Consider the following 19,192-nt stretch of genomic DNA (forward strand, 5'->3'; position numbering starts at 1 on the left):
TCCAAAGACAACTGGATCGAGATGGGTTGGCACTGCTTGTGTTATTATCCCTCACAGCAGCGTATGACTTTCTCACTGACGTCAGGCTTGCCTTGTCTTGTCTTGCCTTGCCTGGTCTCCTTTCTTCAAGGTCAGGGACAGAGGGTTGCTGTTGGGGAAGAGCAGTCACACTGCTGCCAACTCCAGTGTTGGGTATCATAAGGCATGATTCTCTCCCTGGAATTATTTAATATATATTCATGTACCCTCTAGCCTAGCTTGTTGGAGGGGGGGGGGTTGGGCTTCAGTGTCACCAGTATGCAGAGGATACCAAGCTCTACCTGTTAATGAGCAGCTGGCTGAACACATCACCAAAATCCTTGGCCAGATGTTTGGAAGCCATGACAGAGTGGCTCCAGCAAAGCTGTCTGAAGCTTAACCCTCTGAAAATGAAGGTCCTGTGGCTGGGAAGGAAGGGATCAAAGGAGAAATTGTGCCTTCCCTGACTTGATAGGGTGCAGCTGCAAGCTGTACATACTGTCAAGAATCTGGGAGTGTCCCTCAACACCTCCCTTACTATAGAGGTGCAGGTCAGTAAAGTAGCTTGGGCATTTTTCCATCTATGCCAGGTGAAGCTACTAGCGTCCTACCTGGCCCCAGAACACCTAGCCACATGTGGCAGTCACCTCCAGGCTAGTTTACTGTAACTTGCTCTATACTGGCCTGATCCTGTTCCTGATCCAGAAATTACAACTGGTCCAGTATGTGGCCACCTGGCTCATTACAAGGACTCCGTGGAGAATGTACATTCAACCTGTTCTCCAGCAGCTGTGCTGGCTGTCGATCAAGTTCTGGATCATGTTCAAGGTGTTGGTTTTAACCTTCATGGCCTCGTGCAGTCCAGGACATGTGCATCTCCGCCAACTCCAACATGTTGGTAGTCCCCAACCCCAGAGAAATGCTCTCGGTCCTGGCTCCAACCTGGTAGTGTGAGCTGCCAACAGGGATCTGGGCCCTACTGGAGCTATCACCGTTCCATAGGGCCTGCAAATTGATGCTCTTCCACCAGGCATATGGTTGATGCCAAGGTCTGTACTCATTGACATCTGAATTGGGGCCCTTCCCCATTCCTTTCTCCCCTTCCACCTAAGCCTCAGTTTGTAAATTGAATTTTAGTTCTATTTGGATCCCAGGCTTGTTGGAGCATATTTTTAACCAGTAGTACTTTCACTGTTAAGTGGCTTTTATAATTTTATGTACAGGATTTTTAATATGTTGTCAGTTGCCCCAAGTCTATTGTTTGAGAGGGGTGGTGTAAAAATCTAACAAATAAATAAATAAACATAAAGTGCACATGAAAAAGTAGGCTTCAATGAAATTCTGTGGAGTGCTGCTATTTCATGCTCTTGAGTAATCCATCAGTGCAAATTGAAGCAGAGTCATACATTTGAAGCCCATTAACTTCAGTAGATTTAGAAGGTTGTTTAAGGATTACAGAATAAGATAACTCTACTGGTATGCTAAGAGCCTCTTGTGGTGCAGGGTGGTAAGGCAGCCGACATGCTGTCTGAAGCTCTGACTGTGAGGCTGGGAGTTCAATCCCAGTAGCCGGCTCAAGGTTGACTCAGCCTTTCATCCTTCTGAGGTCGGTAAAATGAGTACCCAGCTTGCTGGGGGGTAAACGGTAATGACCGGCGAAGCCACTGGCAAACCACCCCGTATTGAGTCTGCCGTGAAAATGCTAGAGGGCGTCACTCCAAGGGTCAGACATGATTCGGTGCTTGCACAGGGGATACCTCTACCTTACTGGTATGCTAAAAGGTATACAAACTTTGTGTAATTACCGAAGGAACTGCTTTGAACATCCTTGTATGCAAAGGAAGAAAGGATATAAATAAAAATTCATCTTGTAGTCTTTGTGCAGACTTGTGAATTAAAGTGTGCAGTGTGCTACCTATTTATCACTTAATACATTCATCTTTGCTCCTATAGGCACTTTCTAAGCAAGACTGGCCTGATGAGGAACCAACGGAAGCAGAAAAGGACTTTTGGGAATTGGCTTCTCTCGAGTGTTACAACCATCTAACAGAATGGAAATCTTTGGAATATTGTTCCACTATTAACCTTGATGATAAACAGCCCCCAGACCTAAATAAAACTTGGAGCAATCCATTTTATCAGGTTTGAAAAAATATATATTTGCCTGTATAGTTTCTAGCTTAAAAAAATGTGTTTATTTATTGTAACATATTATTTGGACAAATACCATATACTCTGTCTGAAGCCACACTGCAGAGCATGCGGAATATATGCAGTTTATCTCCCAGTACTCTCCCCCCCCCTTCTTGGGGGGCAAACAGTAACTATGTGGAAAAAAGGGTAGGTAGGCAACTTAAGGGCCACTTCCACTCAGGATAAACTGGCAGATTCGAGTTCAAAAGAGGAGGAAAATCCAAGGGATCAGTCAGCTGAAGAGGTTTCAGGCAAGCATTAGAAAAAACATCTCTCCCCCCGTTCTCCCCCCTTGAAAAAAACAGATCTTTATTATTATTTTATTGCACTTTAGGAATTTTTTCAAGTGCTCCTCAAAATACTTCTGGGGGTTAGCTAAAACATATCCTAAGAAGCATTTTACTTATTCCCCCCACCCCCAAAAAACAACCTTGGACTTCTAGTCAGTGCTCCCTCAACTATATAGGTTTCTATTTTTTTCCCCTGGGCCTTCACATCTAGTCTCTGATTAAAACGAAAAACAACTAGATTTGAACTGTATATTGTCCAAATACATTTGAAAAGCATCAGTTTCATTGATGATAGTAGCAGATTCTGTATGACTGACTTAGTGTTGTAAGTCAAAGGCAGCTTGCTGTGCCAAAAGCCATGTTCACTTTCACCCTTCTGTCCTCACTTGTAGGAGACTTATCTACCATATATAATTCGCAGCAAGCTAAAACTGCTCCTTCATGGTGGTGATGACCAGTCCTTGTTGACATTTATTGATGAAGCTATGAAGACAGAACAGAAGAAAGCTCTGATAGAAATGTACTACAGTCAAGAGCTGAGTCTTCTCTACATTTTGCAGGATGATTTTGATAGAGCCAAGTACTACATTAGTAATGCCATGCAGGTGTTCATGCAGGTAACATTCAAGTACCTCTAATGCAGTGCTCTAAAATGCATGCCGCTATTGCAAGTTGATATTAGACTTTCTTGCATGAATCATCTTCAGGAATCCATTTAAAATTTTTCTAACATCAAGTGGATTTTTTAAAGGGATATTAGAGGCACAGTGGATTCTTCGTGATGGAGAAATTTGGGTTCAGTTGAAGAGGTCCAAATAAATAAATAAAACTGTGTTTAGTAGAAGGAAAGTCTTTAATCAGTTGACCATGGTCAAGGCAATTATCTGTCTGTAGAAAAACTCACTAACAGCTTTACAGGCAAAAGCATAACCATATATAGACAACGAGACATTAGGGTCTTGCAGAACTGTTGCCCCAATTACACAATGGCAACTTTATAGTGCACCAAATCTAAACCAATAGAAAAGCAATCTGTACTTCCTTCTTAACATACTTGTAGGAGTACTACTACCTTATCTGTGGTATGCTACGAGCACAACACAAACTGCGGACTACTATAGTTTAAGAAAAACAGGATCTGTGTTAAAGGTTAGCTTGCCCTATGAGGTGAGGAATGCAGGCTTTTGGAGACTTAAGCTGAAAACAAAGATAGTAGTGCTGACTCACCACTGGGTCAGATGTTCTCAATTCTTTACCTGGCCTTCACAGACATGGCTGCACTATAGCTCATTCACGTTTCACCTTTCCCCCTTTCAGTCACTGGCTTGTTTACAGTCACAATGGAACTGTCTTTGTTCTCACCATTGTCTTACTAATCAGCTGAGGGTTCCTGATACAAATTCTGCCATACGCTTCAGGGTTTGCATGAGTTTCCAGTAGGCGCATGCTTATGTCAGGATCATCTTTAAGCATCTCCCTGTCTTTTAAAAAGAAATGCAATCTGAATGGAGTTATGTAGAACCAAAAAAACTTGCACACTGGTCTCTGTAATTTTGATTGGTTTTACTAAAATGTATTACGTGGATTTTTCCCCTTGAAGGATTATAGCTATAGTGAAGTTGGTGGAGTCCCGGTTTCCATAAATAGGGTAAATTAGGTTGCTCTTTCACTTTCTTTGAGATTGTCCAGGTGAAGTGATAGATTCAGCTGTTTGACTGAAGTAGCAGAACAAAATTTGAGTCCAAGGGCACCTTTAAGACCAACCAAGTTTTATTCAAGTGATGTCAGTGGGGAAATCCTACCAGATAGGAGAATTCATTGGCTAGCGGTGCAAAATGAATTATGTTTTCATGCAGAACTATTCCAGTATTGATTCAGTGTTACACCAGAGTCGACTTACCAAGCTGCAGTCAATTCAGACTATAACTGAAATACAAGATTTTGTCAACTTGATAGGCAGATCACGTAAGTTTACTTTTTTAATGAGATACTCTCACATATATTTAGTATCATTACTGTTTACTTTTAAACTTACAACATTTAAGTCTAGGTCTAATCTAGTCTGGCCATATTTCCCAAAGGGGAATAGTGTCTCAGCTAAAACATTTTGGGTGGATGCTGTGCCTGCTATCAGTTTTTTTTATTAGTTGCTTCTGATGTGTTATGATCCAGGAAGATTAGAATGCTTTGAGACTTTTGTTTTCCTGTACTGCACTAGAAGCTGTTTTTTGGCAAACAGGAAACAGACAACAACAGATCCTCGTGAGCAGTAAAACTGATTAAAAATATATATATATATACAATTGTCTCATTGATCAAAACCCTTACACGTAAAATATTTAAGTAAAATCTGGTACTATTTATGCTAGTTCGTCAGGATTTAAACTTCTTGTCCTGCATTGTCTGCCAGTAGATATGATTTTTCATTTTTTTAAAACAATGGCAACACAGCTTCTCGGGCATCCCTGAAGAGACTTATCAGTATTTGGATGAGCAGATATCCAGATTCCAAGATGGATCCTATGAATATTTGGGATGACATCATTACAAACAGGTACGTACATGCTTAGTCAACTATAACTGTTACACAGTTAAGAGTTTGTATGTTTGCATGTTCCTATGGATAGGAGTGTACAAAATCCGCCCAGTATTTGGGGGGTTTGAGTATACTGAACCCCCCAAAATTGACATTTCCCAATATACCCAAATCCCAGTACCAATATTCAAGAATGCTGAATTTTTTCAGCTCTATTATACCCTCTGGATATCGTTATCGTCAATGTCCCCTATAGGCTATAATAGAGAGTTGATCTTGGGGGTATTGGGCTCTGGGGAGCTGTTTTTTAAGGTAGAGGCAACACATTTGCAGCATAGCTGCTGATGCCTCTCCTAAGAGCCCCAAAGTTTGAAGAAGATTGGTCCAGGGGGTCCAGTTCTATGAGCCCCCAAAAGGTGCCCTATTGTCCGATGGTGATGGCAGTGCAAGTAAATTACAAAGGGTTTACAGTCCCTTTAAATGTCTTTTTCAAGTTGAGAGTTCACTCCAAAGGCATTTACAAGGATTGCAAGCCCTTTAAATGCACTTCAGCTAACTGACAAGCCCCAAAATGCCAAAAGTTTTCAGGAATTTTCAGGCTCAGCCATTTGAGTAGCCTTTTCTTCAATCCAGCTATATTAATACCTGAAAAATACCAGTATTTTTCTTCTTGGGATTATTAGACCTGAAAAAAAATTGGGATTTGTGAAAAATCGCAGATTCAAATACCATTCTGGTATAAGGAACTGGGATTTTTTTTTAATACTGATTTTTTTTTCAGATCCAATAGTCCCAAACTGAAAAATTGCTCATCCCTGGTCCACAGAGAGAAAATTAGCATGGCTTCGGCAAAGAAAAGTTCTGACTTACCAAACTCTTCTTTGACCATGCTAACAAGCATGTGGATAAAGGGTTATCAGATACCCATACATTTGGACTTTCAGAATGCTTTTGACAAGGTACTTCATCAAATTCAAAGCTTAACAATCATGGGATAAGAAAATGTATCCTCTTATGCATTAAAAACTGGTTAAATTTCTCCCTTGTGGAACTCAAGGTAGTTTACAATATAAATACAACATCATAAAAACACAATAAAAACAATTATAAAAGCTACAAAAACAAATTTAAGAATAAATGCTAAATCCCAACAATAAATGCTAAATCAATCAATTGCTGTCCTAAATAAACTTTCACCTGCCTTCTGAAGATGAACAGTGATTGGGCCAGGTGTACATGCCTGAGGTGGCCGGATTATAACTACACAATTGTGTTCCATAAATGGCGGGAAACAGAGAATATGAATAAATGGAAAGTTTTCACATTGGATTGTAGAGTATTAAGATCCAAGAAAGGATTGTTATTGGGACCAGTTCTATTTAATTTGTTCATAAATGATTTGGAATTAGAGGTGACTTGTGCAGTGGCCAAGTTTGTTGATGATGCCAAATTATTCAGGACTAGAAAGTAAGCCTGCGGTCCTGGGAATACAGCGGGCGCTAGCGGGCATTGTCAGTGCGGCGGGGCGACTTGGTGGCTTCCCAACTGGCGGGCCGTCACCGGAATCCAGCTGTGGCCTGCTCGGGAAGGTCGCAGCGGGCCCCCCCCAGGCTGCAGCCTACCTGTTGTGGCCGGGGTCTTGAGTGGGCGCTGGCCCCGGCGTCGGGGTGGGCATGGCTGCTGGGGGCTGCGGAGCCGCGCCGTGAGCAGCGAGCAGCAGCGGGCGCTCCTCGCGGCGTGGGGCGGCGGCCTATTCATGGGCGGGTTGGGCCCAGCTGGCGGCTTGGGCCCGGCTGGCAGCTCGGATGCGTCGTGTGGTGGGGCTGCAGGCGCCAGCGCTCCCGCAGCTGTGGGCGGTGGCCGGCCGGGGGCAGGCAGTGCCGCTGCCGCGGCCGGGTCCCACAAGGCATGCGGCCATGCGGCAACCTGGCCTGGCCGCGGGTAGGGAGCAAATGGCGGCGGTCGGCCGCATGGGGCCATGGCAGAGGGGGCTTTGCGCCTCCCGATTCGTCAGTCTGCCGGCAAGGGACCAATCGCGAGCCGCGCTCTGCGTGGCTCACGATTAGTCCCTTGCCGGCGGACTGACAATCAGAGGGCCCAATTAGCAGGTGCAAAGCACCTGCCGATTGGGCCCTCCGCTTGTCAGTCCGGGCGAAGGGGCCAATCGGCACCCTTCCTTATCACGGACAGGGCCCGCCCTCGGGGCCCTTACCGAATTATCTAATCTGCTCCGCTAGGAGCGGTTAAAGATGGTAAAAATCAAAGAGGATTGTGAAGAGCTGCGGGAGGCTCTGTCTGTACTGGGTAACTGGGCAATATGGTGTGAGTAAGTGTAAGCTGGAAGAAGTATAATATATAAATATTAAAGCAGTTGGAAATGGTGACTTTGGTTGTAATCAGGTTTAACATACATGTAAATGGAAAATTGCAAGAGAAGTTAAAAATGGTCACATTTTATTTAAAAGGACTAAGTCTAAAGAAGTTGCGAAGAGGATGCTCTTGAGGATGTTTGGAAGCTATTTAAATCCTCGGTAATTAAAGCTGAGATAGAAAGTATGCAACAAATCAGGAAAGTTATCATGAACTCTATGAGGGCACCAACATGTTGAATGAGCAAAGTCAAGAAAGCCATAACCCAAGACCAAAGAGTGCAGTTATTTAAGTGTTATTGTCAAAGGCTACAGAATTTGAGTCATTTTTATTTTTAAAAGATAATAGGGGGACACATGATAGAGGTTTATAAAAGTACAGTTCTAAATATCATTTGAGAGGCAGACAGCAGTGTGTGGGGGAGCTTTGTCCTTTGTTCTTTTCATGTAGACTTTCAGGCAGCATCTGGTTGGCCATTGTGAAAAACAGGGTCTTTGGTCTGATGATCTTAAAGTCTTATAATAGTCCCCTCAAGCTTTCCTATAGGAATGGGTGGTAAGGAATGAACTCTTTTCAGCCACAGTTACACTTTGGCAAGCAGTGTGTTTGTGTTCTTATTTTTGTGTAGATGTTTCTTTCTTAATAAAATTCAGGAGCGACTTCCTAATATCCACTTGGAAGACAGTATGGAAGTAGACGGAGGAGATCTTAATTGCAACACAGAAGGGGGCGACAAGAAGGAAGACATCAGCTTCATGATTAGAAACTGCAAGTTTACCATGAAAATGAAGATGATAGAAAGTGCCAGGAAACAGGTGATTGTATTTTTTGAATAGCTTCTGGTCTGTTGCAAGATTCATAGAAAGTAATCCAATCAGAAAAGTACATGACTGATAATTTCCTCATTGTATATTTTCAGTGCTTTGAGACATCCATTCTTAACATCATTGCCTTCAAATTTAGAATGCTAAATAGGCATGTTTAAAGAATCACGTTTTAATTATGCATTCACCTGTACTTCAGCAGTAACCTTTGAAATTCTTCTGCAGTTTTTTAAAGCTCAGTGTGGATTTTTTTTTTAGCTGTTGTGAGATACCTTTCCCAAGGAACGCTGTGCTTGCTCTTTCTTACAGCATGCTGCAAATGAGAACAATGTGTGGCATAAGATGTGGGGGATGAGATGTGGCATGAGATGTGGCTGGAACTTCCTTACTGTAGTTCTGGAAGGTTGGGATTTAAATGAAACCCAAATCTGTTCTGGTTCTATGGGTTTTGTTTACTCCTTCCATTCTCTGGGCAATGACAAAGTAAGTTACTTGAATGCAGGAATGTGTCTTGTTGGTTTCAATGGCTTAAGACATTTGAGGGGCAGGTTTGGATTCAGGCTCATCCTGAACTTTAAGTAGCAGTTGAAGCAATTTGACAGCTAGCGTGGTGCAGTGGTTGGAGTGCTGGACCAGGAGGTGCGGCCAGGGTCAGTCCCCCACTCTGGCACTGAAGCGTGCTGCATGATCTTGGACCAGTCACATGGACCTTCACCTCAGCCGACCACCCAAGATTGTTGTTGGGATAAAATGGAGCGAATGATACATGCGGTTTTTGTCACTAGGGGAGCAGAAAGCAAGGCATAAATGAAGTAAACACATAAAGTAAAAATGATAATAATGCCTGTATCCGGTACATGATATGGGCATTAATTGTGTTAAATAAAACAGCATTATTAGTGAACATTGGATTAAATGGGAAAATACAGACACATATGGTAAAGTAACCTCCAAAAACTTTGGCCAGTATGTCTTCCTGCTATGAAAATAAAATCGATTGTGACGTGTCATCAAGTAGCTCTTCTTGAACCATTTTTTTTAGCAATGTGGACCTTTTGGGTTGGATCCAACAAACTTTGCTGCTGGAGGAAAAAAAGAAAGGATTGCCTCTGACTGCCCAGAATGGCGATGCTGGGATGATAGGACCAGCATGTGCAAAAAGCATGTGGGATGGGGGTTGTAATAAGGAGTGGAATGATGTGATACTGGGTGGGGGAAATTAACTGAATTCAGTATATTTCTCCCTGACAACTTCTGTTTACAGAGTACAAATTACAGGAATCCTCCTCCTTTGTATTCTTCTCTTTCTTATGTCATGGAACCACATGTTTGTCCCCTTGCCAGTTTTTGTTACTAATGTTATTGAGCTTTTCCACTTTTGTCTGCTTAATGCAGAACAGCTTTTCAGTAGCCGTTAAACTTCTCAAGGACCTGCACAGAGATTCTAAGACCAGAGAAGACTGGCTGGTAAGATGGAACCACAGCTATTGCCGCTTCAGTCACAGCCGCAGCCGGAACCAAAGCAGCCCCGAACAAATACTTACAGTACTCAAAACAGTTTCATTGCTAGGTAATGTGATTTGTGTAGGTTTCCTCTGATGCACAATGTAATCATGCTGTATTGAAAATAATTTATAATTTCGTTTTATGGATATATCTGAATGTATCTGAATGTCAATTTTATAATATAATATTTTTTTAATACATGGTCTAACAGATGAATCCAGCTCTGGCACCCAGAGCAAGGATCTGCTAACCTTCCGGAATCAGAATCTTCTCCTGGGCACCACTTTCCACATTATGGCCAATGCACTTTCCAAAGATCCAAGATGCCTTGAGCAGATTGAGGACGAAAAAGCAAGAAAAGTCTTTGTACTTTCAGGAGAAAGGCCTGATGATATTGAAAAGGTAAGAAGTTTTTATATATGCCTGTGATGTGGTCAGGAAGGCCCCCTCACTTTGCAAACTGTGTAAAACAGAATTGTTGAGAAGGGTATTTTCATAAAGGGCTAGGGGAAACAATTTTTTGGCTCTATAATCCAAACAGTCAATGAAATAAAGGCTGGGGGAGGGGGAAGCAAGATGATAGTAATGAAACACTTCCTCAGTGGGTTGAGAAGCTTCACAGAACTACATCAGGCAAGGCCAAGATTGCAAAGTTTTCTTCAGAAAGTACTGACGTCAAGAGACTGTCAGGCCAGCTATAAATTCCATCTTGGAAAGGTGGTTCTTTTATAATCATTCATGCACTCTAGGAGTTAACAGAGAAAAAAATTATTTGGGAATTTTTTATGTATGTATGTATTTATTTATCTATTTATTTATTTATTATATTTATATACTGCCCTCCCCGAAGGCTCGGAGCGGTTTACATAGGAACAAAGAACAATACATAAAACATTCTATAAACAAGTGAATACCTTACAATAATAATACTAATAGTTGTAACCATCTTAACACAGCCCGCGGCGCCGTGGACTAAATAAAAGGATAAGGGCTTGGGAGGCGGGATGTGTCCGTGATGAGGAAGGGTGCCGATTGGCCCCTTCCTCTGGACAGACTACTTGATTGGTCCCCCCGAGTCCCCGTCGGAGCAACTGCGAGCCGCGCGCAGTTGCTCCTTTGCCCGCGGCCTGACGACCTCTCCTTTGCCGCAGCCTCTCGCTGCGTCAGGCCGCCGACCAAGGGAGCCCCCGGCAGCCGCGCTCTGCGCGACTGCCGGGGGCTCCCATGCCTAGCGCCCGCTGTATTTTACGTACAGCGGGCTTGATTACTAGTATAACAATATAACAGTATAAACTATATAAACAATACAACAGTGCAACAATACAAACAGGTCTAGAGAACTGGTGGAATTCTGAGGGGGGCAGGGGGGAGCAGGGGCCCTTCAATCGTTGTTGATTACGTCTGGTCTCAACCAAATGCCTGGTGGAAGAGCTCCTTTTTGCAGGCCCCGCGGAACTGTTTAAGCTCCATCAGGGCCCTGATCTCCTCTGGGAGCTCGTTCCACCAGGTGGAGGCCAGAAAAGAGAATGCTCTGGCCCTGGTCGAGACCAGGAAGACTTCTTTAGGGCCAGGGATCCTTAGCTGGTTGGTGACGGTAGAGCACAGAACTCTTTTGGGGGCATAGGCAGGGAGGCGATCTCTCAGGTACACTGGGCCCTGACCGTGTATGGCCTTGAAGGTAATTGTTGTTCAATTATTTGTTTCTTTGGAAAAAATTATATGCTAGAGATGTCCCACAAAATAAAGCACTATAGTAAAGTCATTAAAAAAAAACATAGAAATTGTAAAGCGCCATCAAACAAATCCAAGCACAAAATAAAACAGAATAACATAAGTGCTCAGGGAATAAATTTGTTCTGTTTCAGATTTGGATTCTGATGTCAAACATTTCTGTTAGAAATAGTCTGCAGATAACTTAAAATGTAATTTTAGCCGTCTGAGTAGTTTTTTCATAGTCAAAGCTGGCAGCAACAGGAGCTGATACACACTTTTCCAGTTGAGGGGAGTGTCCATTCCCCCCTCTTTTTCTTCTCACGCTTTTTGCAGCATTGTGAATACTTTCTGTTTGTTAACTCTGCCTCTATTAGTCAAATGTCCTTTGGAATGTTAATACTTTCTTAAATGTTTTCCTTGGATATTTTGTCCCATGGTGCAGGTCGTAGCAGGTTTGAACACAAGGGCTTTCCAGTGTTTCAGCTGTGCAGTGAGAAAAGCTGAAGAAGAAGTACAGTCCCTCTCTTTTGACCATATAAACACAAAGAGCATCATTGATGCTTATATGATATTGGCTAATTTCTGTGACGCTCATCTCCGTAAGAAAGAGGAAGGCTCAGCAGGTGAGTCAAAAAATTAGCTATCCATTCCTGTTGTTAACTCTGCAGAAGATAGATGGGAATACATGCTATTTAAGGCCAGATTCATGTGTTAATCTTTCTTTGTTTTGACATATTAAGTCATCATGTCAGTTTTTTGTGGTGAAAATGTTGACACAGAGTGAGGGTGTAGTCACAGCTTGGTTGACTTTTGGCTTTCACGATTGCTCTAAGATGGTAAATACGAGTTCTCTCTATGTTCAGGATGCAACTTATCAGCAGGCCTACTTATCTGCTTATGCCCCTCGCAGGGCACTTTGCTCTATGGGTATGAATCTGCTGGTTATCCTGGGCCCCCGAGACATCCGCCTGACCTCAACCTTTTTTGGCCCTGGCCACAACCTGGTGGAATGAGCTCCTGGAAGAGCTAAGGACCCTGTCGGATGTATCAATATTCCACAGGGCCTGTAAGACGGAGCTCTTCTGCCAGGTGTCTGGTTGAGGCAGGGAATATATATTCCATGCAAAACTGAAGTAGTAAAATCAACCCAAGAAGCTTTCCCCTCGAGGGACACTAAAACACAATTTAATTTTAAAGTAGCTGTCCAACGTTGTCGGGCAACATTCGGATGGATCCCTTTCAACCAGCATACTTGCTCCCGGACCATATTCCTCTCTTCTTTGCTCTCGTGTGGAAAATGCAGTTTGAACTGAACTCCAGTTTTCTGGAATATGGGTTAATTGAATATAGTTTTCCTCTCCAAAATCAGGATTATGCAGCAGGGTTTAATCCAGGTTTAGAATCCTGGTTTGGAGGAAACTTAACTCTTGTTCGCCCGTGGCACCTGCATTTAGAATTCATTTGTAACCAGAGTTAGTTTCCCACTGAGCTTCCCTGTGGGAGAGGAATATGCACATTGGCTTTAAAGTAACATTCCACTGAGCCCTAAGTACAATTAAAGAAATTGCTAATTACTTTGTATGTAATATACCTCTCTTCATAAATTCCATATGCTCCAGACAAGGGGACTGAATTTGCTTATTCTTGTCAGGATTTATTAGACTTCATGCTGGCCAAACAGCATTATTAGTACATTAATCTCTCATAGGGAAAGGTATGATAATACTCATGTGAGTAAAGCGCTCAGACCACGGAACCCTCAGTCCACATTGCCTGTTAGAAGGCACCTGTACATGCTTTTATAAGGCACTTTATGCAACGGATAAAGGTGGCATTTACTAACATTACAAACATGGGCATTGTGCTGGGTTTTTGTTCCTTGTCAGATATAAATGCTGTGGATTTGGAGAAGTTCCCTGCCATTGTGGTGGAGAAAGTAATCAAGGCTTTAAAACTGGATTCAAAAGAAGCTAGGCTAAAGTTTCCCCGACTGCTGCAAATCGTAGAGAAATATCCAACAGAGACCGTGGGCCTCATGGCACAGGAGGTAAGGCATTCTGTCATCTTGGTCAGACAACCAGCAAGAGGGTGGGTCATAACAGGTGGCTGGATGAATGTTAGTGGAGTGCTGTTGATTTGGAAGGTAGCTCTTCCTTGTCAGTTTGCTCTTGATTTTTTTTTGTTTCTTGCAACTGCCTTATTTCCCCTGGGCCAGGGATACTTTTTGTTCTAAGCAACATAAGGATATGATGACTCTTTATGCCAAGATGCAGCATCTACTCTTGCTTCATTGAAAGCTGTAAGACCGCACTATTGCCTGAATCAGCATTTGATATCCAGAAATATTTTTATATGAAAAACATGTATTTGCTTATAAGCTGGCATTACATCTCTGTGTTTGGTTTGTGCTCTGTTGTGTGTATTACAGATCTCCTCAGTTCCCTGTTGGCAGTTCATTGGCTGGATCAGCCAGCTGATGGCGATGCTTGATAAGGAGGAGGCCCTTGCAGTGCAGTATACAGTAGAAGAAATTGCCAACTGTTACCCACAGGCAATTGTGTATCCCTTCCTGATCAGCAGTGAAAGCTTTACTTTCCAAGATACCATAATTGGCCATAGGAATAAGGAGTTTGTTGCAAGGTAACCTTTATCAAGGACAAAAAATGTTGGGAGTAAATGTCCTCGTTTATTTTCAAAAAAATATACTTAAAAATGTTTTAAGCTGGAGTTTGTAAAGCTAAGCATTTAAATGTATGTTAAAAGACTTTGTTGTTGTGTAATACCTTCTGTGAAGTCCCGTCCTATAGATAGATATAGGCATAAATCTCATGGTATGCAGTGGACTTACTGCCAGGTTAATGTGTATAGGCTTACCCCTGTATTATTCTACATAACTATGCCAATGGATTTAAAAATAAATTCTGTGGTATTTTACATATTTTCATTGGATTTACTTCAAGTTTATCCCTCCACTCTATCAGCTTCCCCTTTCTGCAGTCCTCTGCATCTTATGAAGAGCTGTTATGTGGACCAAGGGTCTCTTGGCAGGAGAGTGCATAGAGTGCAGGAGAGTGCATTTGGGATGGACTTTGGTGCCCCAGATCCTCCCCTTTATTTGAGCTTTGGAGTTTGTACCAGGGGAAGAGTAACAACTTCAGCTAGTTTAAAAGGTGCAGGCAAGAGAAGAAAGAGGTTGGTGATGTGTTTAACAGTGATACAGTAAGATCTATCCACCATGTGCCTGTGACATAGCACAGTTGCTGTTCCATACAGGAAACTATGTGGTTACAGTTCCTCAGCAGTTTCAAGATAAGGTCGTGAAGTTTGTCCCTGGAGAATTTTAAGGAGTAGCAAAATTTGTGGCAGGGTATGTGCTTTCATGAGTCAGCTATATCTGAGAAGGTCCAGTTGGAGAGAAACAGTAATACACAGATACCAGGAGAACCTGCTGTGGCTGGATCCTCTAGGGAAAGTTATTAAATCAGCAGCAGTGCTAGCAAGTGTCTAAAAAAGCCCTAAGAGAAGTTTAAAAAAAATTAATTTAACATACATATATCCTGCCTGCTTGGGGAAGGGAATGGCAACCACCCTGTATTGAGTCTGCCAAGAAAATGCTAGAGGGCATCACCCAAAGGGTCAGACATGATTCGGTGCTTGCACAGGGGATACCTTTACCTTTATCCTGCCTCCTATCATTTTCAGGTAGAAGGATGGCAGAAAAATGTTTTAACTAATTAAAATAAGTGATATACTGCAGCAAACTATGGCCCTATTATCCGTTGACTTATAAAAATGTGCAATCTACTATTTGGTAGCCAATCCAAAAGCACTGGTCTGTGTTGAGATGTTGGTATTCAGTTGCGGCCAAGTTAGACTAAATGTGTCCTTATTGATCAAAATAAGAGCTTGCCATGGCTCGGGGAAAACCCTTCCGTCCCAATTGCAAGTAACTGAATACGAGCAGCTCATTGTGCAACACAGTCATATGATTGTTTTTGCAGATCCTTGTCCCTATAAATTAGGCTGTAAAAAACCTATACATTAGGCCTTAAACAAGCCGGAGGGTGATTTAATGTGCCAAAGTGTTGGTTGTGCTGTGATTTTGTTTTCAAAAAGCCTAATGAAAGTGATGACTTTTAGTACCTTTCTCTAAAGTGAGTTAAAAATGCTTCTGTAGTAGCCTTTCTTTCCCCGCCCCAGTGGTGACAACCGTGTTGCCCATTCTTGAACAGGGTGAAAAGCAAATTGGACAGAGGAGGCATGGTGCAAGAGTTCGTCCAGGCCTTAGAGCAGTTTTCCAATCCTGTAATGCTGTTCAAGGTACAGTTATCCAGTTTTGCCTCCTGTAGTGTGATGCTGAAAACTGTTTTCAGCCATTTACTAGTAACTAATGCATTTAAACCCTTGTTATCTGGATGCATGAAAAGAAAAGCATTGAAAATAAATTCTGTATCCACAGGACTGGACTGATGATATTAAAAATGAACTAGGAAAAGTTAAGAGAAATAAAAATGACATTCTGAAATTGTATGATGGAATATACCAGAACTTGGGAAATTTACATGCTTCGGGTCTTGGCTTATTCCGAAAACGATTTATTGAGGTACGTATGGACATCCCATCTCAGGAGCTGAATAGTACTGATCTAGATCAGGAGATAGTAATCCTGATTTAAATGGTTAAATTAGTTCGGATGCTGTCTTTTACATAACTGATAGGATTCAGAAAAAGATGAAATTCAGAAAAAGTTACCATCCTGCCTAGCATTGCAGTGCATATATCCAGGCTTTATAAACCATATTATTAATAATGTTTTCATTTACAGTCCCCCCTTTCTCACTGGGACTCAAGGCAGATTCCAACTGTGATTTTTTTTTAAAGGCTTTCAGTGAATTATTACGCAGTTTACAAAAGATAATAACATTAGTGAATTGTTAAGTGGATTCCAAGATTTGATAACAACATTTGAATCTAACAGCAAAGCTTCTGAGTAAGACAGAAGAATGCAGAGGGCTGGGATTGTAGACCAGAGGAAAACAAAATGCCCACATATCTGTTAAGGGCACACAAAATAGTGTCAGTGTAGGAAAAACTGTCCCTAATAAGTCATCTCCTGAGCTGATCTATTACACTGCAGTTTTGCACTCTCATCTACAGGAAAGTCTTCTTGAACAGTTCTGTTTTGCATATTTTGTGAAATGGTAGGAGCATGCCACTACAAAGAATGCCTGTCAACAGGCAGTTGCCATTTTTATTTGTCTGCAGGACTCTGGGAAGAATTGCACTCAGGATGTCTGAGGATATATGCTGCAGACTCTGCCGTTGGTAGAATCAAAAGTTTTAGTTCACTGATGCTCCTGTAGTAGTAGGAGACCATATCTCCTGAGCCCCAACCATCCCCAGCAATTTGTGCCCCCACCAATGCAGTCTAGTCCTTCCTTCATGGTGGAAGGGGAAGTGCTTGCTGAGGGGTAGAGTCCTTTCCTGCTAGCAGTAGATACTTTTTGCTACAGGCCTGCTATAGTTTGAGCTGGCAGTCGCACATTACTAATCTTCTGGGAAGCATAAGGGCCTACCCTTCTGTAAGCTGCATGCAAGCTTGTGTTAATTATACTTTGTAATACAAGCAGTGGTTCTTCCAGGTAGATATTTTAGCTGTCCTATTAGACTTCATAGAACTTTGTCGCTGTATTTGGCCTATTGCTCCTTTAATTCCTCTGTTGTAAATTTTTCTACCATAGCAATTTGGGAAGGAATTTGACAGTCACTTCGGAAAAAGAGGTTCAAAGCTGGTAGATATGAAAGCCAGTGAATTTAACAGCGTTGCACATTCTCTCTTCCTGAAAATGAAGAAATATCAGCAAGAACCTGGAAATCTGAAAGAGTACTCACCTTGGATGAGTGAATTCAAACCAGAATTCTTTAGCCATGAGCTGGAAATTCCTGGTAAGCTATGCCTATTGGATTGCAGGTTCACTTACTATTGTGATTATTAATTTGCAACATTTGCTTTATATATACGCATTTCACAGATCCCCTTTTCCATATATAGTCACTTTATTATATGCTTTTCCTTCTGGTTTTCCTGACTGTCAAAATGCAGTCACTGAAGTAAATGTAACCGTTTGACAGAGCACATTTAGTCTAAAATATGTACAAAATCAATAGATCCATGTTCTAGAAGAAGACAAACTTAGTTCTGAGCTGAGTTACACCATTCTAGGCCTTTTGACTTCACTGGCCTTTGTGTTATTCTACTTAGGATAGTACTGGTAGTCTGTCCTTTATGTCTGGATAGGATAGGATAGCTGCTGTCAAGAGTACAAAATACAGTATTAGCTTAAATATAAACTAAGGGTATTTTTCCCCAGGCTTCCCATCAAAACAAAAAGAAAAGAAATAAGAGTCCATCTTCTATTCACATACAAGTTACACTTATTTATGGATGTATCATATAATATTTGTTTGTGGGGGTGGTCTTTTCAATAAAAATGGTATGCAGCTGTTTGCCATACAGAGTTCCTATATGGTTCCAGAGTTCCTATATGGCCCCTATATATAATACGAAGGATGGTAACTTTTTCTGAATCCTGTATGGCCCCTATGGTTCCTATGTGGTCTCAATCATGCCAATAACCCGGGGAAGGGATTCCAGTGTGCTGTGATAGCTGGGGTTGGTAGAGCTATGTGGGGAGCCTTTACATCAACCTGTGTGCCTCACAGCAAGGAGCCCACATGCATCGCTCCTGTAACCTTCCACAGCAGCAGTAAAGTGTAAGAAAAGACCATCATTGGCCTTTCCTACTAGAGTTGTGTTTTGAGAATATTCACTCACAATCTGTTCAATCAAAGCAAAAAAACGTTACCTCGTTTCTTAATCAAATAAACATTCTTGGAGACTACAACTAAGCAATGACTTTTTCACCCTCTCAGGTCAGTATGATGGTAAAGGAAAGCCGTTGCCAGAATACCATGCAAAAATTGCAGGATTTGATGAAAGGGTATGTTACTATATTAACATGCAAAGTCTGCATATCACTTAATATTGTATGACAGCAAGTTGTGTGCAAGTTAACATTTCCTTCTTCCACACATAGAAAGGATCTGTTTGAGCATGCTTACATAATCATAACATAATATGACCTCTGTTTTAAACTATTTTGTAATTCTGTCTGGTGCTAATGTGAATACACGTATAGAGTATTCTTTGCTGTATTGCATTCATGCAGAAGTACAGGCTAATTCCTACACAGAAATATTTACTTGTCCTATGTCCAAACTGTGCTTTTCTTTTCCTCTGTTTCATGTAAGATAAAAGTCATGGTATCCATCCGGAGGCCAAAGCGTATAACGATCAGAGGCAGTGATGAGCAAGAGTACCCCTTCCTTGTGAAAGGAGGAGAAGATCTCCGGCAAGACCAGCGTATTGAGCAACTCTTTGGGATCATGAATACTGTCCTTTCTCAGGATGCTGCTTGCAGCCAAAGAAGCATGCAGCTAAAAACATACCAAGTTATACCAATGACTACTAGGTAGGTGCTTGCTGATCTTTTCTGTAACACATATATACCAATCTTTGTTGGTAAACTAGTAAGAGGACTACAGGGAATTAGCAGGAGAAATAGTGGTGAGTGAGAGTGGTGGAACTTGGGGACTGGGAGAATTGGGTTCAGATCTCCACCCATCTAGGAGGCATAGCAGGTAATCTTGGACCAGCCATCCTTTCACTCTAAGGGGACATT

The 19,192-nt window shown here is 41.9% G+C and overlaps 1 protein-coding gene across 1 annotated transcript in view; it reads left to right on the top strand.

Annotated features, from left to right (window-relative positions):
- PRKDC (protein kinase, DNA-activated, catalytic subunit) overlaps positions 1 to 19,192 on the top strand; it is a 100,779-nt gene that overhangs the window by 69,724 nt on the left and 11,863 nt on the right. The window contains exons 65-79 of the mRNA XM_077352448.1: positions 1,972 to 2,160; positions 2,894 to 3,118; positions 4,358 to 4,466; positions 4,953 to 5,055; positions 8,036 to 8,222; positions 9,627 to 9,801; positions 9,949 to 10,139; positions 11,893 to 12,073; positions 13,337 to 13,497; positions 13,879 to 14,090; positions 15,683 to 15,770; positions 15,910 to 16,053; positions 17,192 to 17,396; positions 18,384 to 18,451; positions 18,762 to 18,982. Coding sequence (XP_077208563.1) covers positions 1,972 to 2,160; positions 2,894 to 3,118; positions 4,358 to 4,466; positions 4,953 to 5,055; positions 8,036 to 8,222; positions 9,627 to 9,801; positions 9,949 to 10,139; positions 11,893 to 12,073; positions 13,337 to 13,497; positions 13,879 to 14,090; positions 15,683 to 15,770; positions 15,910 to 16,053; positions 17,192 to 17,396; positions 18,384 to 18,451; positions 18,762 to 18,982 — 2,459 coding nt within the window. The remainder of the gene's footprint in view (positions 1 to 1,971; positions 2,161 to 2,893; positions 3,119 to 4,357; positions 4,467 to 4,952; positions 5,056 to 8,035; positions 8,223 to 9,626; positions 9,802 to 9,948; positions 10,140 to 11,892; positions 12,074 to 13,336; positions 13,498 to 13,878; positions 14,091 to 15,682; positions 15,771 to 15,909; positions 16,054 to 17,191; positions 17,397 to 18,383; positions 18,452 to 18,761; positions 18,983 to 19,192) is intronic.

Source organism: Paroedura picta, chromosome 9 (genome assembly GCF_049243985.1).
Source record: "Paroedura picta isolate Pp20150507F chromosome 9, Ppicta_v3.0, whole genome shotgun sequence".
Taxonomy (NCBI): Eukaryota; Metazoa; Chordata; class Lepidosauria; order Squamata; family Gekkonidae; genus Paroedura; species Paroedura picta.